The sequence below is a fragment of the Glandiceps talaboti genome, chromosome 18 (genome assembly GCF_964340395.1).
Source record: "Glandiceps talaboti chromosome 18, keGlaTala1.1, whole genome shotgun sequence".
Classification (NCBI taxonomy): Eukaryota; Metazoa; Hemichordata; class Enteropneusta; family Spengelidae; genus Glandiceps; species Glandiceps talaboti.
Genome location: NC_135566.1, coordinates 10,152,023 through 10,174,672, shown reverse-complemented (window position 1 = coordinate 10,174,672; position 22,650 = coordinate 10,152,023). Strand labels below are relative to the sequence as shown.

The window sequence follows — 22,650 nt, the reverse complement described above, 5'->3', positions numbered from 1 at the left end:
AATTTTCATAACCAGTTGAGGTCAACAAATGACCCACCCGTTCCTCCGTTACGGTATCATTTTAAAATTTCGTCAGCCATGTTTTAATCCAGTTGGCGAGTTTTCTTTCTCAATCTGTCAGCGAGGTCCGGGTGATATTGTCACCTGTACATGAATCATATATTTGACTTGTTACAATAGTGTAATTTCAGTTTGATAGCTTTGCTTATTGAGTGCCACAAATCATCGTTCTTGGGTCGATTTAAGCGGCAGGCAAGGGGAGATACACAATAGGAGAAGGGGGCAGGTGTTCTCGCACAGGTAACCCAGGAACCGTGTTACAAGTAAACAAACAAACAAACAAACAAACAAACAAACAAACAGGTAAACATACATACATGCATGCATACATACATACATACATACATACATACATACATACATACATACATACATACATACATACACACACAAACAAAATATGCATGTGTTAAAATGGAAATATCATATGTATATACTGGCCTAATCTGGATCGATGCCAACGTGGTCTCTAAAAGAGAGATCTAATGAGGGGTAGCACTAGACTAATACTGACCTGTATACAGTTTAAATATTATGTTAAGTTATCACATTCTCATCCATCCACCCAAACATAACTTGTGAATTATAGCAACCTTTTGAGAGTACACCAACTCTGGTCCTACACTTCTCAGACCACTTGACGTAGAGGCTTATGTGTCTTGGTGTCAGGGAACAATAATTTACGGTGGGTGGGAGGGGGGGGGGGGCTTGGAAATTCCGTTGGTTAAACCTCAAGAGCAGCCATTTATCTTGTAAGTTTCGACAATTTCTTGTGGCTTTCTTTTGAAAAGCCTATTTAATTATGAGGTAAGAGATAGCCATATTTATAAGAATGTGTGTTTACGTCTATCACCATCTTGGGATTGTCACTTTAAAGGGCTAATTTTCAATCCAGGGTCAGTGTCAACATTTTGATGAATTCAAAAATAGTGACAGCTTTCTTTCCTGTATATTCATAATACCGTAGTCCTACATTATGAGATGAGAAATCTATAAATGATAGTTTCATAGGCACTCTGTGAGCGTGTTATATGTCGAAGTCATCTAGTATAATGTTTTTCAATGAGCGGCATCTTAACCCTAACCCCCTTTGAGCATCACAGTATAACAATCAAATGACTAATATTACATGTAAATAATGCGTCACACACACACACACACACACACATACACATGATATTGATGTTTCTTTATCTTTTTTCAAATTTAGACAACAGATAGTATCATGATGAAAATGAAGGAATATTTTTGTTTCATCCTCGGGTTTTCAACTGCTATGTTCCTTTACTTCAGTATGCAATTATCACCATCAGTAACATTCACTCACAACCTTCGTGTGTAAGTATCTTTATATTACATGACAATTGATACCCGATAATTATATTTCAAAAACTGTACTCAGTAACTACTACACTATGCCATGTCTACCGTGACCGAGACCGACACTTGAACTAGAAGACCGACACTTGAATTAGACGACCGATTTTTGAATTAGAAGACCGACACTTGAATTAGAAGACCGACACTTGAACTAGAAGACAGACACTTGAATTAGAAGACCGATTTTTGAATTAGAAGACCGACACTTGAATCAGAAGACCGATTTTTGAATTAGAAGACCGACACTTGAACTAGAAGACCGACACTTGAGCTAGAACTTAGAAGACCGACACTTGAATTAGAAGACCGATTTGTCGTCATCGGCCACGGTATCTTCGGCCTCGGTACATGCATGTCACTGTATACAAGTGTTCGTACAAGACATACCTGAAGTAATATCATTACTGAAAAGTAATAGTATATGATAAATATTTTGAGACAGATACTATTATCAAGTATATGTCTTTCGTGTAGTCTGATATCAATGCATAGCACGATAATTTACACTTGCAATAATCATCGTAAATGGCATAGGGACACGTTGTATTTCCTATATTGTTGTTTTCCTAGGAAAATATCACACGAATCCTGCTACTACTAATTAAAATATCATACACACTATATCTATTATACCAAACATGAGCCATTAAGTACAAAAATATGGAATATATAATACTCTGGTCATTCAACGTCACGACAACGAGCGTCTATGTCACGGTACGGTCACGACAACGCGTGTCTACGTCACTGGTTCTGCTGTGGATGAAATATGAGTCAAAACGTTCAAAATTGCTATTACTTTCACCGATTTTCCATTCATATTACTGGCGGTGGTATAATTATGTTATTCTCCAATATTTTTCTTCATTCAGCCGAAAAATACTCGTGAACTAAGGGTTGTCACTACGATTCACTAGAGACAAGGCCCGAGTATCGGGTCACGAGTATTTTTCTTGACTGAACGAAGAAAAATATTGGGGAATAACGTCTAAGTATACAGGTATGGGAAATATATTCAAGTCATAACAATATTATATTTTAAGCCTGTAGACAAGGAAAACAGTAATCTAAGAAACATTATGTATCCCTGTGGTACATGACAAGTTGAACGTCATTATTAGCAAAACGTGCTTTAGGTATATGCCAACACATTAGCTTCCAGCTGGAATTCATGTGACACAGGAAACTATTGGGCTCATTGCAGTAGAATGTTACTGTTTTATATCTAAGTGGCCGATCGTTCAGAACATGGCGATCAAATTATAAATATGTAAATTCAGAAAGAAAAATATTTCAACTCAAACAGATCGGTCTGAAAATTAGCTGGTTGTTCCTCCCTTTAATTTTAAATTGTTCACAGTAGCCGATAAATATTCCCTTCACATTTTTTTCCATCTCTCTCTCTCTCTCTATTCTACCTACCTACTTACCTGCCACCTTCCTTCGTACTTGTATGTATGTATGTATGTATGTATGTATGTATGTATGTATGTATGTATGTATGTATGTATGTATGTCTCCATACACACACATCATCTCACTATATGTATGTATTTATATATGTATACATATATATATATACGTTTGTTTTCTGCCTGTCTGTCACACATACACACACACACACACGCCGCACCCACACACACACACACACACACACAACCTTCTCCTCAATATATGTAATTGATCAAAGTTTGCAAGAATTGCCAATTCCAAGTTTGAGGAATTCACCCTCAACGCTACCACCAGTGAAACCAGTCGTACTACCACAAGTAAAACCACCAGTACTACCTCCAGTGAACACATCAGTGATGCCACCACCGATACCAATGGTGTTGTCAGTTGACAATTTCTCAAACGACAGCTGGCTTCGTAATTTTCTGCATATTGACGGTCCATTGGATTTGACGAAAGCAAACCTCCCAAATATCTCAGCAAGTGTCAATGCCACCTATTATCGCCCACCAATGCTACGGCCGCAGGAAGTCCCATTGGTTAGTGAAATATTAACCATTAAATGAAAGAAATAAAACATCACAAAAAATGACGGTACAGGGGTCTGTTAAAAATTACTGGATTTAACATTTCGGTTTATCTGAATATCCGGCTTATTAGGGTGTTATCTACATCTGTGCTTGCCAACCCAATGTTGCATTGACGAAAAAAATATAGCCGAAAAAATGTGAAAACTTTGAGTACACAACCCATGCCAATACAGGATAACTGGAAATTTCAGAATGATTCTGTTTATGCTAACATACTGTTAAAACTGGTGCAAACAGTTTCACATGTACATGTACTCATGGTATTCTGACAAGCATTAGAACAAAATAACTTCAGAATGAATGAATTCATCGAAACAGCTATTTTTATGATTTTATTCTCAACAGACATGTGCTAAAAGTTTACGAAAAGTGCCAGGTCCGTCTGCCTGGTTCAACAAACGATTTAATCCACGATTGAAATTATTCCTTGGAAAGGAAGACATTAATACATGGGAGAACTTCTATAACTTAACTTACTGTCCAGTCATGCCAATGGGATTCAGGGATGTCACTAGACGAGGTGAGGGGTCATGGTATATTTATCATTTTGTGAGTGGGGGCTCAGGCGCTCGTGAAGTTGCTAGAAACATTCAGGGTACAGAGAAAGTGGTGCCGAAATGACTGGGGACGAAATGGTCAGGTGCCGAAATGACCAGTTACCCTCACACTATTAAAGCCCTATGAGTGGGGATTGTGGTGATGGTTTCCATACAATAGATTAGAATGTTTGGGGGAACTTAACTGTGTCGGTTTTTTTGTATTTACAAGGTTTAATTCGATTGGTGAACAATGCAAACTACTCAACTTCTTCATTATTTCCAAACTCCACTGGTGGATGTATTCGATGTGCTGTTGTAGGTAACAGTGGTACCCTCAAAAATTCGAAGATGGGAGCTGAAATTGACAAATATGATTATGTCTTCAGGTAATGTACAAGCCCCACTAGTAGTTAGGGATGTATTGCAACCCCCCCCCCCCCACACACACACACAGCTGCACACTGACTGGTATATTCTAAACCCCGACCCCCAAACCTACACCTACATAGTGATATTTTCTAAAAACTCCTCCTCCACCACATACATGCACTGCAGCTGCCACCCTCCACACACACATTATAGTGAGTGAGATTCTACACCCCCACATGTACACATTATAGTGAGTAAGCTATTCTACACCCACCCACCCATCCATCCATCCACCCACACACACACATTATAGTGAGTGAGCTATTCTACACTCCCCTTCCCCACCCCCACCCCACACACAGACACACATTATAGTGAGTGAGCTATTCTAACCCTTGTACACCTTCAATCCCCAGAATGAATATTGCACGGCTTAATGGCTATGAAGTCGATGTTGGAAGCAAAACTCATGTTTACGGTGGTTTTCCTGAATCTATTTATGTTAGAGAACTGCACAATTTTGAGGTAAACAGATCACAAACAGTACATCACATAATAATAACATACCTGTAGACTTGAAAGACTATCGCTATCATAACTGACATTTTGATTTTTTGAATTTCCTTCGAAAATTAAAAAGAAAATCAAGATGTCGGTTAGGATAGCAGAATAGTGAAGTAGTGATAGTCCTTCAAGTCTACAGGTAGGCTGGCATTATAATAGCATGATAAATTTAAAAAATATTTTGTATAATCAATGGCATTGTAGTGGACAACACAATCCCATTTTCTACTCTTCACACCGGCTTCCTGAGATAAATTGTTTACATACTATACAAAGAAAGCATTAAATTCCACCAGTTCTTTCTCCTGTAAGCTTACTTGCTGTGGATAACTCCAGACCACTAAAACATCTGAGGGTGTTCACGTGTTTATACATATATTATAGGAGTCCTTCGGAGCGCAGCCTTGCCGTTGAAAGGATTACCATCTTTGAATAAGTTAAATAAATGAATATTTTGTTAGCATACAAAAGTAATCAATGGTACAATTACTTTTAAAAAGTTAAAAAGATGGGAAACTACAATATCAACGACAAGCAACATTCATGGAGTCAGACGGTATCTATTTGCATGTTTAGAATGCAACGTATGAACACTTCCATGGATATTTCACACCAGTCCTGTCGACTATAGTGAGAAATGATTAGCAGTTTCTATATTTTCATCCACGCTTTCACCACAGAAGTGTGTTTTTATACATATACACACACACAGACAGCTTACTTTTCTGTGTGTGGTATATATACAATAGTTTAAGCACAGACAAGCAGTCTGTGGTTTAAGGAATCCCTTAAACAAAAATTTACATTTTTAAACAAAATTTACATTGTACCATTATTCCAACGTGTCCGCCCATGGATATGTAGTATTGGGAATCGTAACAACACCATGAACTTAGAAGCACACTGATAAATTAAACCAAAGTACTTAAACTTCATATTTGAAAATCTCTATCATAATATTATTATTTTCCCTCAGAATGTTTACTTTGTTACTCCCATATTCACTCGGTTTATGGTGGGATGGCTTGAAAGTTTTCTCAATGGTACCATCGCTCAGGGTAAACAAATGTAAGTAAAGCACGTCAATTTCAACAAGTTGTGACCTTGATCGGGCCTATGCTCTGTATTGATTCGTGCAGGTAGACTGTAAGGTGTGTTGTGACAGGGCGCCCTCACACATTGGTCAATCACACATGGAGAGTAGGCCAGAGCAACACAATGTATCTTACAGTCTAAGTTATAGGCTAAATGGTAACATCAATTAACATATCAATGGTTGACAACTAAACGTTATGTATCAAGTGTAGCGTATTATTTAAATGAAGTTAAATATCTTACTAACACATAATATTTGATGGCGGAAGTATTGACAATTTACAAGTGAATTTTAGAAAATATGTAATCTTTGTGTAAACGATCAAGAAAGTGAGATTTTTGTTTTTAGTCTCATCATCTTCAAATATTTTGACCATTTTTAGTTTGTAAGGGAGCCTTCAGTAATTACAAGGGGGAAGTACAAGGGGGAGGGCTGGGAATGAGGGTTAACTTTTACAAACTGGTCCTCGGGAGAGGGCCATATTTTACAAAAATGAAATTAGGGGTATACATCAGTACAGTAGAATACTTTCAGTACCTTTCAAAATGCAGAAAAAAATACATCCCCAAAAAATATAAATTCAGCTTGTGTCCCTTTAATTAATGATTCTTGATTCCGGATTCCGGGATTTCCATGCTATCCAAGATACCAATTGTATCAACAGTTACTACAGTGAGTATAACAAAACGGCTTGTATCTCCTATAGTTACTGTATGTAATGATTATTTCAAAATCCTTCATTATCCTACCCAGACCACAGCGTTCTATGAACAATGGTACATTCTTCAATCCTCGGATGATACGAATCCTTCATCCAGACTTCGTCAGACATTTCCACACACAATTCTTAGACAAAAAAGGATGGTATCCATCGACAGGTGAGTATTAAATTTGTACCTTCGATATTGTATAGTTGTAGGAGTTGAATATACATACATCGACATCATGAAACAGGTAATATTTGGTTTACCCTACATACAGGTGCGACAAAGTTACTTTTTAACAAATAATCATCACAAAGTATTTCCACAAGTATGTTTAGGGGATTGCTGAATTGAATTGTCGATATACATTTTGACTTTTAGTTTGCAATACTGACTGTAAATTGAAATAATTTATTTTAAAATTGAGTGGATAATCTTGTCAGATTTGAAGCTTGACTGTAGTTTATCAAGTCTTACGAGTAAAAGAATGAAACTAAAAACAAAAGTACAGCCATGGCCAGCTCAATAGTGTGTCATTGGTGGCATTCTTATCTAGTGATTCTTCATCAATGTTCATATAGGATTAGATTAGGGAACCAGCAGAATTTACAGGGGTGGGGGGGGCTGAGAGAGAAATGTTCACAGCCCCCTCTCCTCTCTCTCTCAAACATGTCATACCCTTCCCCCAAATGAACCCAAAGCATTTTTGTAGCTCTCCCAATGGCTATACACAGATTTGTATGTATGCAATACCCCCTCCCCCACCCTCATCCCAAAGCTGTAAGAAATTTTGCATATGTACTCAGCAGATGACAACTCCCGAGGTTTAATTTGGTTCAAATCATGAGCAAAATATTTTGAGCCCCCCCCCCCCTTTCAGCCCATCAAATGTTTCATGCTCCCCCTTTGCACCCCCAATTTTTTTCATACCCCCCCCATTTTCTCTCCAGGCCTCCCCCTACCTTAAATTCTGCTTGTTCCCTTAAAAGCCAACAAGTCTTTGTCTAACATTTCTACAAGGCAAATATATTAAACTGTATAATACCATTCATGTCTCACCAGGAGGAATTATAGCTGCCATTGCTACATATACATGTGATGAGATCAGAATGTTTGGTTTTGGAGAACAAAACAACTCAACTTTACATTACTATGACCACAAGAACACTACTTCCTTTACCACTGGAAAAACAAACCATAACTTTATCAAAGAATGGGAAGTCTGGGCACAATTGGAAAAGGATAAACTTATAACCGTGTACCGACCAAACAAGACATCAATAAACAATACGTAATTATGACTTTATTTACCAACACTGATCATTTTATGCAACTACTTTTTTGGAAAGTACTTCTCTATGGCACATAGGAGTTGTGACACAGGTTGAGGCTGAGAGATTTTGATATTGTACAGTATCTAATATTTATTTATTGTCATGCATTGAATATATTAGAAAAGTGCTGTGATTTTACTTAATACTGTACCACGACCACAAGACTTAAACTTGTAAGACAAGTACAAAAATTAAAAGTATCACACTTGAACTGTATTTTAACTGCACAAAAAATGATTGCTCGTATGATAATCATATTGTTTAAATCTTCCATGGACCATTCAGCTCTTTGTTTATTAAGTTGAATATTCTAGATGTTTCCAAACTTCATAAATATTTAGTAGGCCCTTTTATTTATGGTTTGATCCACCAACAATTGCCGTATTCATTGTATGATTATGTTAGAGTTACTAGTCACGACTATGATACTCAGTTCTGCTTATATCAAAATCTATATCCATGTCATGCCAGATACAACCCAGGTCAATTTTCTATTTCTATACCTGAAGTAATGAAAAGTAATAGTATATGATAAACATTTTGAGACAGATACTATTATCAGGTATATGTCTTTTGTGTAGTCTTATATCAATGCATAGCACGATAATTTACACTTGCAATAATCATCGTAAATGGCATAGGGACACGTTGTATTTCCTATATTGTTGTTTTCCTAGGAATATATCACACGAATCCTGCTACTACTAATTAAGATATCATACACACTATATCTATTATACCATACACAAGCCATTAAGTACAAAAATATGGAATATATAATACTCTGGTCATTCAACGTCACGACAACGCGCATCTATGTCATGACAACGCGTGTCTATGTCATTGGTTCTGCTGTGTTCAAAATATGATTCAAATGTTCAAAATTGCCATTACTTTCACCGATTTTCCTTTCATATTACTGGCACTGGTATAATTATGTTATTCTCCAACATTTTTCTTCATTCAGCCGGAAAATACTCGTGAGCTAAGGGTGGTCACTACGAGTGACTAGATACAAGGCCCCTTAGGTCAGGAGTATTTTTGTTGACTGAACGAGGAAAAATATTGGGGAATAACGTCTAAGTATACAGGTATGGGAAATATATTAAAGTCATATTGGCATTATATTTTAAGCCTGTAGACAAGGAAAACAGTAATCTAAGAAATATTACGTATCCCTGTGGTACATGGCAAGTTGAACGTCATTATTAGCAAAACATGCTTTAGGTATAGGCCAGCGGCTTCCGTCCAGCTGGAATTCATGTGACACAGAAAACTATTGGGCCCGGCCCATTGCAGTAGAATTTTACTGTTTTATATTTAGGTGGCTGATCATTCAGAACAAGGCAATCAAATTATAAATATGTAAATTCAGAAAGAAAAATATTTCAACTCAAACAGGACCTAGCTGGCAGATCGGTCTGAAAATTATCTGGTTGTTCCTCCCTTTAATGTTTACATTTTTTTCCATCTTTCTACCCATCTCTCTCTCTCTCTCTCTCTCTCTCTCTCTCTCTCTCTCTCTCTCTCTCTCTCTCTCTCTCTCTCTCTCTCTCACCTTCCACACACACAACCTTCTCCTTCTTAACATATGTAATTGATTAAAGTTTGCAAGAATTTCCCATTCCAAGTTTGAGGAATTCACCCTCAACGCTACCACCAGTAAAACCACCAGTACTGCCTCCAGTGAACACATCAGTGATGCCACCACCGATACCAATGGTGTTGTCAGTTGACACTTTCTCAAACGACAGCTGGCTTCGTAATTTTCTGCATATTGACGGTCCATTGGATTTGACGAAAGCAAACCTCCCAAATATCTCAGCTAGTGTCAAGGCCACCTATTATCGCCCACCAATGCTACGGCCACAGGAAGTCCCATTGGTTAGTGAAATATTAATCATTAAATGAAAGAAATAAAACATAACAAAAAATGTACAGGGGTCTGTTAAAAATTACTGGATTTAACATTTCGGTTTATCTGAATATCCGGCTTATTAGGGTGTTATCTACACCTGTGCTTGCCAACCCAATTATGCATTGACGCAAAAATATAGCCAAAAAATGCGAAAACTTTGAGTACACAACCCATGCCAATACAGGATAACTGGAAATTTCAGAATGATTCTGTTTATGCTAACATACTGTTAAAACTGGTGCAAACAGTTTCACATGTACATGTACTCATGGTATTCTGACAAGAATTAGATTTAGAACAAAATTACTTCACAATGAATGAATTCATCGAAACAGCTATTTTTTATGATTTTATTCTCAACAGACATGTGCTAAAAGTTTACGAAAAGTGCCAGGTCCGTCTGCCTGGTTCAACAAACGATTTAATCCACGATTGAAATTATTCCTTGGAAAGGAAGACATTAATACATGGGAGAACTTCTATAACTTAACTTACTGTCCAGTCATGCCAATGGGATTCAGGGATGTCACTAGACGAGGTGAGGGGTCACGGTATATTTATCATTTTGTGAGTGGGGGCTCAGGCGCTCGTGAAGTTGCTAGAAACGTTCAGGGTACAGAGAAAGTGGTGCCGAAATGACTGGGGATGAAATGGTCAGGTGCCGAAATGACCAGTTACCCTCACACTATTAAAGCCCTGTGAGATGGGGATTGTGGTGATGGTTTGCATACAATAGATTATAATGTTTGGGGGAGCTTAACTGTGTCGGTTTTTTTGTATTTACAAGGTTTAATTCGATTGGTGAACAATGCAAACTACTCAACTTCTTCATTATTTCCAAACTCCACTGGTGGATGTATTCGATGTGCTGTTGTAGGTAACAGTGGTACCCTCAAAAATTCGAAGATGGGAGCTGAAATTGACAAATATGATTATGTCTTCAGGTAATGTACAAGCCCCACTAGTAGTTAGTGATATATTGCAACCCCCCCCCCCCACACACACACACACACACACACAGCTGCACAATGACTGGTATATTCTAAACCCCCGACCCCCAAACCTACACCTCCAGTGATATTTCCATAGTGATATTTTCTAACTCCTCCTCCACCACACACATTATAGTGAGTGAGATATTCTACACCCCCACATGTACACATTATAGTGAGTAAGCTATTCTACACCCACCCACCCACACACACACATTATAGTGAGTGAGCTATTCTACACCCCCCTCCACACACATTATAGCGAGTGAGCTATTCTACACCCCCCTCCCTCCCCCACCCACACACATTATAGCAATTAGAGAGCTATTCTAACCCTTGTACACCTTCAATTCCCAGAATGAATATTGCACGGCTTAATGGCTATGAAGTCGATGTTGGAAGCAAAACTCATGTTTACGGTGGTTTTCCTGAATCTATTTATGTTAGAGAACTGCACAATTTTGAGGTAAACAGATCACAAACAGTACATCACATTATAATAACATACCTGTAGACTTGAAAGACTATCGCTATTATAACTGACATTTTGATTTTTTGAATTTCCTTCGAAAATTAAAAAGAAAATCAAGATGTCGGTTAGGATAGCAGAATAGTGAAGTAGTGATAGTCCTTCAAGTCTACAGGTAGGCTGGCATTATAATAGCACGATAAATTTAAAAAATATTTTGTATATATTCTAACCAATGGCATTGTAGTGGACAACACAATCCCATTTTCTACTCTTCACACTGGCTTCCTGAGATAAATTGTTTACATAGTATACAAATAGAGAATTAAATTCCACCAGTTCTTTCTCCTGTAAGCTTACTTGCTGTGGATAACTCCAGACCACTAAAAGGTCTGTAGGATAACAGAGAATAGTTCACGTTTTTATAGATATATTAGAGGACTCCTTCAGAGCGCAGCCTTGCCATTGAAAGGATTACCATCTTTGAATAAGTTAAATAAATGAATATTTTGTTAGCATACAAAAGTAATCAATGGTACAATTACTTTTAAAAAGTTAAAAAGATGGGAAACTACAATATCAACGACAAGCAACATTCATGGAGTCAGACGGTATCTATTTGCATGTTTAGAATGCAACGTATGAACACTTCCATGGATATTTCACACCAGTCCTGTCGACTAGTGAGAAATGATTAGCAGTTTCTATATTTTCATCCACGCTTTCACCACAGAAGTGTGTTTTTATACATATACACACAGACAACTTACTTTTCTGTGGTATATATACACAATAGTTTAAGCACAGACAAGCAGTCTGTGGTTTAAGGACTCCCAGGTATGTAAATTTCACAAAATTTACATTGTACCATTATTCCAACGTGTCCGCCCATGGATATGTAGTATTGGGAATTGTAACAACACCATGAACTTAGAAGCACACTGATAAATTAAACCAAAGTACCTAAACTTCATATTTGAAAATCTCTATTGCAATATTATTGTTTTCCCTATTCAGAATGTTTACTTTGTTACTCCCATATTCACTCGGTTTATGGTGGGATGGCTTGAAAGTTTTCTCAATGGTACCATCGCTCAGGGTAAAAAAATGTAAGTAAAGCACGTCAATTTCAACAAGTTGTGACCTTGATTGGGCCTATGCTATGTATTGATTCGTGTTTAATAGAGTTACAAGTAGACTGTAAGGTGTGTCGTGACAGGGCGCCCTCACACATTGGTCAATCACACATGGAGAGGAAGCCAGTGAGGGCAGAGCAACACAATGTATCTTACAGTTAAATATATTACTAACACATAATATTTGATGGTGGAAGTATTGACAATTTACAAGTGAATTTTAGAAAATATGTAATCTTTGTGTAACCGATCGAGAAAGTGTATTCATTGAAATGTCGAGTTCTCCAATTAAATGGTGTTAAATGTTCAAGTCCCTTGTGAGATTTTTGTTTTTAGTCTCATCATCTTCAAATATTTTGACCATTTTTAGTTTGTAATTACAAGGGGGAGGGCTGGGAATGGGGTTTAACTTTTACAAATTGGTCCTCGGGGGAGGGCCATATTTTACAAAAATGAAATTAGGGGTATACATCAGTACAGTAGAATACTTTGAGTACCTTTCAAAATGCAGAAAAAAATACATCCCAAAATATATAAATTCAGCTTGTGCCCCTTTAATGATTCTTGATTCCGGATTCTGGGGTTTCCATGCTATCCATGATACCAATTGTATCAACAGTTACTACAGTGAGTATAAACAAAATGGCTTGAATCTCCTATAGTTACTGTATGTAATGATTATTTCAAAATCCTTCATTATCCTACCCAGACCACAGCGTTCTATGAACAATGGTACATTCTTCAATCCTCGGATGATACGAATCCTTCATCCAGACTTCGTCAGACATTTCCACACACAATTCTTAGACAAAAAAGGATGGTATCCATCGACAGGTGAGTATTAAATTCGTACCTTCGATATTGTATAGTTGAAGGAGTTGAATATATACACATGTACATACATCGACATCGTGAAACAGGTAATACTTGGTTTACCCTACATACAGGTGCGATAAAGTTACTTTTTAACAAATAATCATCACAAAGTATTTCCACAAGTATGTTTAGGGGATTTCTGAATTGAATTGTCGATATACATTTTGACTTTTAGTTTGCAATACTGACTGTAAATTGAAATAATTTATTTTAAAATTGAGTGGATAATCTCGTCGGATTTGAAGCTTGACTATAGTTTATCAAGTCTTACAAGTAAAAGAATGAAACTAAAAACAAAAGTACAGCCATGGCTCAATAGTGTGTCATTGGTGGCATTCTTATCTAGCGATTCTTCATAGTATTAGATTAGGGAACCAGCAGAATTTACAGGGGTGGGGGGTTGAGAGAGAAATGTTCACAGCCCCCCTCTCCTCTCTCTCTCAAACATGTCATGCCCCTCCCCCAAATGAACCCAAAGCATTTTTGTAGCTCTCCCAATGGCTATACACAGATTTGTATGTATGCAATTATAAGGTACCCCCTTCCCCCACCCTCATCCCAAAGCCGTAAGAAATTTCGCATATGTACTCAGCAGATGACAACTCCTGAGGTTTAATTTGGTTCAAATCATGAGCAAAATATTTTGAGCCCCCCCCCCCCCCTTCAGCCCATCAAAAGTTTCATGCTCCCCCTTTGCACCCCTAATTTTTTTCATACCCCCCCCCCCCCCCCCATTTTCTCTCCGGGCCTCCCCCTACATTAAATTCTGCTTGTTCCCTTAAAAGCCAACAACAAGTCTTTGGGTTAAGCAATGGCTAACATTTCTAAGAGGAGGCAAATATATTAAACTGTATAATACCATTCATGTCTCACCAGGAGGAATTATAGCTGCCATTGCTACATATACATGTGATGAGATCAGAATGTTTGGTTTTGGAGAACAAAACAACTCAACTTTACATTACTATGACCACAAGAACACTACTTCCTTTACCACTGGAAAAACAAACCATAACTTTATCAAAGAATGGGAAATCTGGGCACAATTGGAAAAGGATAAACTTATAACCGTCTACAGACCAAACAAGACATCAATAAACAATACGTAATTATGACTTTATTTAACAACACTGATCATTTTATGCAACTACTTTTTTGGAAAGTACTTCTCTATGGCACATAGGAGTTGTGACAGAGGTTGAGGCTGAGAGATTTTGATATTGTACAGTATCTAATATTTATTTATTGTCATGCATTGAATATATTAGAAAAGTGCTGTGATTTTACTTAACGACCACAAGACTTAAACTTGTAAGACAAGTACAAAAATTAAAAGTAATATCACACTTGAACTGTATTTTAACTGCACAAAAAATGATTGCTCGTACGATAATCATATTGTTTAAATCTTCCATGGACCATTCAGCTCTTTGTTTATTAAGTTGAATATTCGATCAAACTTCATAAATATTTAGTAGGCTCTTTTATATAGGGTTTGATCCACCAACAATCACTGCATTCTTTTTATGATTATTTCAGAGTTACTAGTCACGACTATGATACTCAGTTCTGCTTACATCAAAATCTATATCCATGTCATGCCGGATCAAACCCAGGTCAATTTTCAATTTCTTTTTGGGTGCAAAAATTTGGAAAAACATCCCTGCCAACATAAATTGTATTAACTCTTTATATCGTTTCAAACAAATTTCCAAGCAACATTTACTGGTGCAGTATAACTGATCAACTGTATATTTGTAATTTTAATCTTGTGTACATAATACATTATATATTTGGAGTCATATTGAGTACCTTGCTGTGAATTTCTGTATATAAATATGTGAGGGGACAGGCCCAGACTAGCTGTAAGCTATTTCCTGACTCCCCATTTACCCACTGTTATATTATTTGGGGTAAAACAAAACTCATTATTAAAATCAAAACAAATGTAAATGCCCGTCACAATCATGTATTAAATAGTCTTTCAATGAAATACACAGTTCACTCAACCAAATATTATCAGTCTCATCTTTGTAAAAATGTAAATATTTCTTATCAGCCATTGTTTTCAAATTATGTAATTTTGAAAATCTATAAATGTCCAGAGTGCATATTTTTATATACAAATATTTTGTTTACATGCCAATTTTGTGATACAAGTTACCCAGTGTGTTAGCAGTATACATTAGCAGTTCATAGTATTGCTAATTCACCAGTTAGCAGTTTTACATGTTTGCAGTTCAGCTGTATTGCTATTCCACAACAGTATAACTCTGTATTTCAACACCCCAATAAAAATCATCATCATATTTATTCGGTAAGACGAGTGTACTTTTCTTCCATTTAGTGAAATTTATAACACATTGTTTTCATACAGCCTTCAGTGATTGGATTAGATCATGTCACATGATACGGTCTAGTGAGCCATCGTGACCTCAATTTGCATACAGCATGCATTAGTAATATTCTATTTTCCCTGAGGCAATATTTGTATATCATGGGAGTCTTTATGGTGATTTGCTTTGAAAGAATTACGTGACTGAGAATATGATGTGTTATAAAACACTTATTACCTTGCCTTAGTCGGGCACTAGTAGACATCATATTACCCCTCATGCTGTTATGTAGCAACTACTTCCTTTGACTTTAAGCCTTGGGATATAGTTGGTACATAATAACACAAGGAGTAAAATGTCTACTACAGTAGTGCCTTTATAACCAGGCAATAAGTGTATACTTATGTCAAATTGATACATTCCGGTATGAAAATTAATTTATGTACAGGTGTCTGAAATTGGTAAGTGTGACTGCAAAGTACGAGTCACACAATGTTGAATAAAGCGGGGTGTCTGCAACTGTCACACAATGTTGGATAAAGGATATCTGTAACTGGTCATATAATGTGAATAAAGGGTATCTGTGACTGGTCGTAAAGTGTGAATAAAGACTCTGAGTATCTGCGACAGTGAGCATTTTGTATTTGTGACTACTAAAGATATTATTATGGGGAAGGGATTTATGTCTACCGATATACCTAAAACAGACTTGTATCTATCGATGGGCACTTGTAAAAAAAACCACACACAATGTCGTCACAGATAGTCTTGAGAGATACCCATACATACCTTGAGGATTATAAAAACATAAATTATAGCATAATACCCTGCAATAATGTTTCCTAACACTGTCATTATGTGGTGTTTGAGGAATTTGTTTGTAAGTTTGTTGACTGGTTTCCGAGGTTACCATCCCATACACAATCTTTGTCAGTTCTAGTTTCTGCATCACTTGATACCACACTGTAGACGAGATTAGGAAATGTCTTCCTGAAGTTTAGCACTGGAGTGGTTCCAATGTGGAATTGATGGCCACGCTTGACACTGTCCATGTAACATTTGATGATGTAACGATTAGTATCAGTGACGTCGGGGTGAGATGCATAGTCTTCCAACTGTTAATGTCATTTGATAAGAAACACATTCATGTCAATGTGTGTACACAATTTGTGGAAATAAAAATAGAGTTTGCAAAGTCCGGACTTAGATGCAATATTATTTCTGTACCATTCATGTGTCATGCATTTTCTATTTTTTCCATTCAGAATGTTCATGAAAATTGCATATAAACCGTGTGATATCATGTTTTCATTTTAAATACAAATAGTACTTGTGTTCAACAAGGTTACTTATTTTCATAAGTTGTAAATTCTCAGTACCTGTAATAGCATTTTACCTCATGCTCGAGGGTCAAAATAGAACAAGAAGGTTGACTCATTCTCGGTACCTGCAATAGCATTTTACCTCATACTAGATGTTCAAAATAGAACAAGAAGGTTGACCTATTCTCAGCACCTGTAGTAATAGCATTTTACCTCATACTAGAGTGTCAAAACACAACAAGAAGGTTGACTTATTCTTCTGTATACCTATAATAACACATATGTAGTACATGTAGGTGGAGCAGAAGTTAAGGTCTTTACAACTTACTTTAATATGGAATAAAAATTCTATTTCAGGTAAAGATAAATTTTTGTTCTGATAGAATTCTTTTCATTTAGAGTGACTATAGAGTTACAATTAGGCAGTATGATGTTTTTTTACATCTGACACAACATTTTTTGTTACAACCATTACAGAAAACAAAATACACGCACTGATAGTGCATTGATAGGTAAAACCACTTGCCTCTTACCACTGCGGTCGGGGTTCGAACCCATTCAGGGTTTGATTAAATTGACCTCGCTGTAAGTAAGAAGAGTGTCGTTCAATTTGACTCTACCGAACAACGAAGGTTTCTCCGAGTACTCCAGTTTCCTACTGCATTAACACTGAACTCATGAGGGATGGCCCTCACCAGACTTCTTGGGAGATAAATGTTTATTATACTTACAGAATTATCCAGTATAAATAAATTGTTATCATTATTATCTCACTGCGAATATTCAAATCAACATCACTGTCATATGAAACAATAACACTAAATTGTAACATTTTATGTGCGTGCGCACTGCATGCCTGGATTTTGTTGGTGTAATTTATACCAAAGAATGTTGTGTAAGATGTAGATGTGCTGCCTAATTGAAACTCTACAGTCTTTCTGGTTTTGTAGTAGCTTACCTTCATCCATTGACAGCTTTTAATTTCCTGAGGACAAGACTTGATGTCTAAATTTTTAGGTTTCATGTAACATATGAAATAAATATCAGATTGACCAAACTTGAAATTGTGTTGTTGTCTAAAGCATAGTAATGATATAAATTCAGTGTCTATTCCAGTTTCCTCCAATACTTCTCGTCTGGCTGTATCTGGAATATTTTCACCTGCAAAGGGAAAACATTTTTGATTTCTAAATGTGCAATCTTGTATTATTATATGTAAACTCCAGCAAAGCTCTAGTCTAGAAATTATACTATGTGTGGGCACGTTTTTCTACAATCTTTCTCTCGCCACCATATAGCCAAATGGCTTTCTATAGAGCGTTGGTATAAACATGATGACGTCATTGCGTTCTCAAGTCACTTACTTCAAAACTGGAGGTTGAGTTTGTGGTAAACTGAATGAAGTAACCAATTACAACCACCTGTCAGTGTGTGTGATGGATTACTACTGACATATGCTGTTCACCCTTTCCCCAGCAGGAGATTTAGCTAAGATTTTCAGTAGAATTTGATTATACATGGAGAGAGATCATAGAAAACAACTCTTCACATACAGTTTCTAAACTAGCACAGCACAGTACAATCATTAATCTATACTAGTTTACTACGTTTTATGTCATTAAGAATTGTTGACTTTGTGGAATGCTTTTATGATTCCCAGGCATTCCCTTTTTGTTGAAATCTCTAGTAGCTTTAACTATTCTTTATTTTCATAAACATTTTCCTCTTTTAAAAATACACTAAACTATGAACTAAGTTATGTCTACACATGTTTGAAAATCTAAGTCAAACAAACCCGTATCTGCAAGTCCACCAGGCAGTTTCCAATGGGTCTTCTGATTAAAGGTAAACCCAAACCTCTCTTGTATAACAAGAACTTCATTGTTATCATTGACAACAAACCCTGCCACTCCTGAAAATAATAACAATTCATATTGTAACGCCTACTCTATTTCAAATGTCATGACTTGTCAAGACAAAGTATTTCTCTCAGGAAAGTGTCTGTGTTGGGGGTGACCCACAGTCCCTCAAAGAAACAGACATATGATGTTGCCCTTACGATCAATCAACATGTGTATGCAGTCACATTTATTATGTATTCTCATGTATTCTTATTCTTGATGTTTTCAAGATTTAACCTTGAAACTGATATTAACTTAGTTTGTACTACAGTAACATAGATTTATTGCTACAATCTTGCATCAACAGCTGTTTGTGTATTAAGCTAGCTGAGTTCCTCTTAATTGTTACAACCGCTCCTTTTCAAAATATACCAAGCTTTATACACCTTACCAAATGTTCCCCTTTTCTTTACCATCTAACAAATTCTGTGTCCATATAGAGAATTGACTATCATCACTTACCAATATAATGGTTTGCAAAATTTGGTATAAGATTTGGTACATCTGTTGGTAGCCATTTCACCATCCAAACATATGTTGGTTTTGTATGGTGGAATTTAAAACCATGCTATAGTAAGTAAACATAACACAGTTACTTTAAACATACAAAAAATATTATTGTTGACCAGGAGTGCAAAGATTGACTAAGTCAGACTGTGTTTGTAACTAAATACAGTGCAAAAAGCTAAAAAAAAGTGCAAAATAATATTTGTTATTGTACGTACAATAACAAACATTTTATACAATTATTAATCTTCTGCAATTTATCAAGCTCCAAACAAGGACTTGTCATATGTTGCTTCACATTGATTTTTCAAGTAGGAAGCCATCATAAAATTGTTTTATAAATTCCAAATTCAAAATAAATACTCAATCCTCATCCATATGGTCACTTTAAAATCAAGGTCTTCACTTTCTGTTATAGTTATTATATCATTTTTCAACTATCTTATCAGTGGAGCTATCAGCAGGATCAGGTTTATTTCATAACACTGCCAGACAAAAGTTTACCACACAGGGGCTTTTAAAGTGTGCCCTCAGAATCGGGCTGGAGTTACTGCTTCGAGCATGATATGTACACCTAACTTAGCAGCTATTGTTATACAAGATGTCTCTTTATAACGTTCCCTCAGGATGGTTGGCATGGGGGGGGGGGGGGGAAAGAGGGGTTACTATTTTGAGTATGATATACCTTAGCAGCTATTGGTATACGAGATGCCTGTTCAAGTTTTATCTTCAAATGTATTCCTCTAAGACCTTCTTGTTGCCATGCAGCCAGTGAAGCTGAAAGAACAGATAAAATATTTGTGTTTTAATTAATATGCATGTAGCATATAAAGAGAAAAATGCTAACTTTATAATTAGATATTACTCCCAATATTTTTCTTTATTCAGCCAAGGAAAATATGAATCTTATAACAAAATATATGGCCTTGTCACTAAATAAATACTCATCTATTGACTTGTAATTACAAGGCTCCTTGTAGGTGTCAAGTATCTTCTCCTTGGGGGGTGGGGGGTGGGGGGGGGGGCTAAATGATGAAAAATATTGAGGAGTATAATTATACTTCTGCAAGCATAATTTATGAAAAAATCTGGAAAAAAATGACACTAACATGCACAAACTAACACACACACAAACAATGATACAATTGCTAATGCTAGTCTGTACTTCATCTTCCTGATTCTATAAAATGCTGTTTCTCTTTCTGTTCATGCTATCAAAGTGACCTTTGACCTGTGACCTAGCTTCAAGTGTTGGGTCAACTCATATGATGTCAAATAATGAATCTTACAAGTATCATCACACTGAACCCATGAGGGATGGCCCTGACTGGACTTCTTGGGAGACAAGTATGTATACAATTAAAGAACTATCCAGTATAAATAAAAGATTATTATTATAGTATACATATCTGCTTATATGGTTTTGCACTTTCAAGCGGAGTGGTCGAAACGGTTAGCTAACTGCATGTATCCTGAACACGCCCCATGTGTATATCATGATATATTTCATCACCAATAACTATATAATTCGCCTGAAAGATCCAGATGTTGCATCCGCTTATATAATGTGCTCCCTGGGTTAGCAAGTGGTTACACAAGTGGGCCCATGGCTTCATGGTCACCCTTCAGACTATGATACAATATGTAAACAATGTACGAAATTCAGATAGATATATTGTAATCCCAACTGTCAACCTTCTGCTATGTTGTAACGAAACTGGGACAAAGTGGGACAAAGTGGGCAAATCAACCAACCTTTTAGTATCTCTTCAAATTCCTCATCATCTTTACACTTCTGTTCTTTGGCATCAATAACGATACCATGGTACCTGTCACGATCACCATGGAAACAGTTCTTTCCTGCATCATTTTCCATCGTTCAATCTACAATCCTGTATGCAGCTAGAGACACAAAAATAGAAAGTACCTGTGTAAAGTCTTACTGAGTTGGTCAGGTCACTTGACGTGTGAGGAAGTGGATTATGTTAATATGCACACTGTGTGATGTATGCATACCCAATGTAGTTATACTTTGTTGTTGTTGGCTGGTATGCTTGAATTTCTATAAAAACAATGAACAGGAAAGGAATACTTATGTAATAACCCAGTATTTGAAATTGAATGAGTTGGCAATTTTAAGAAATTTTGCGAAAAACTCCTTTCACTGTCTGCATATGGCGATAAAAGTCCAGCTGATGAAATATGCAATGTAAATTACAATGATCAACTACATGTATAATCCTTTGAATGGTAAATTGATTGATTCATAGAAAAAAAAACTCACAAAAAAAAGAAAAGAATATGGCCTGTTCTACGTACATAAAAAAAAATATTTACTAAATTTTTGTGGTTTTTTAACTTTTACAGTCAAATATAAGTAATCTTTTCCACTGTAGATGAAACTTTAGTCTTTATATCAATAATCGTCGAATATTCCCAGTCGGGAGCACAATGAATAAATGTCATGTGTCAGTCAGCCTTGCAAGCAAAAGAAGGTCTAATAACAGCCTTGGCGCTAGAGCATTCACAAGTGAATATGGGTAAGTGCAAACTGAACATTGAACTGGTAACCCAAGACCACCGGACCTCCTGGTTTTCTAGAAAGCACCGTCAAGTTTATGAAGGAGTGTCCATTTCCAAAATGATTTAGTGCGGTTTTATATAATGCGTTCACTTTCAAAAACATCTGTATTTGCTTGTACCTACGTTTTAATAAACAACTTAGACGCAAACGCAGTAAATTTAGGAATTATATTGTGTACTTAAAATTAAGAACACACAGGCTACTATGTGAAAATGCCTCATTTTCGGGCTACAGGGAACAACGTTCAGCACCACCGTCATCCTAGCTTGCATAGTTTCACGATGTAACCAATCATTGCCGTTAAAAGACAATGGAAATTTGAAAGTCAAATTGCAGTGAATAGATTACCTCCTTGTAACGTACACCGAGACGTTGGGTTTCTTGTTTGGTGCAATAAAAGCGACATACACCAAAGAATTTCAGAGCAAAGCATGCAATCACATACCTACGCTACGGAAGCCAAGTTTCGTAAGTACCACTAGGGTAGATTAACTTTGACCCGGATATAGTTTATTATGACA

The 22,650-nt window shown here is 36.5% G+C and overlaps 2 protein-coding genes across 2 annotated transcripts; one reads left to right on the top strand and one right to left on the bottom strand.

Annotated features, from left to right (window-relative positions):
• Positions 1 to 3,821: 3,821 nt before the first annotated feature.
• Positions 3,822 to 15,777, top strand: LOC144449122 (uncharacterized; the record flags this gene model as incomplete). Its single annotated transcript, XM_078139583.1, has 13 exons — positions 3,822 to 4,002; positions 4,251 to 4,407; positions 4,807 to 4,915; positions 5,931 to 6,022; positions 6,804 to 6,928; positions 7,817 to 8,045; positions 9,696 to 9,972; positions 10,370 to 10,544; positions 10,794 to 10,950; positions 11,356 to 11,464; positions 12,485 to 12,576; positions 13,313 to 13,437; positions 14,356 to 15,777. Coding segments are annotated over 13 exons (2,061 nt in total), but the record flags the coding sequence as incomplete, so codon positions are not given.
• On the bottom strand, positions 14,827 to 22,591 carry LOC144449124 (nucleoside diphosphate-linked moiety X motif 6-like). Its single transcript, XM_078139584.1, has 7 exons — positions 22,478 to 22,591; positions 21,301 to 21,447; positions 20,231 to 20,322; positions 19,501 to 19,606; positions 18,933 to 19,049; positions 18,096 to 18,298; positions 14,827 to 16,930 (listed from the first exon to the last, which is right to left on the bottom strand). Exons 2-7 carry the CDS (start codon positions 21,419 to 21,421, stop codon positions 16,670 to 16,672), a joined length of 900 nt encoding a protein of 299 aa, XP_077995710.1. The 5' UTR covers positions 21,422 to 21,447; positions 22,478 to 22,591; the 3' UTR covers positions 14,827 to 16,669.
• Positions 22,592 to 22,650: the final 59 nt, after the last annotated feature.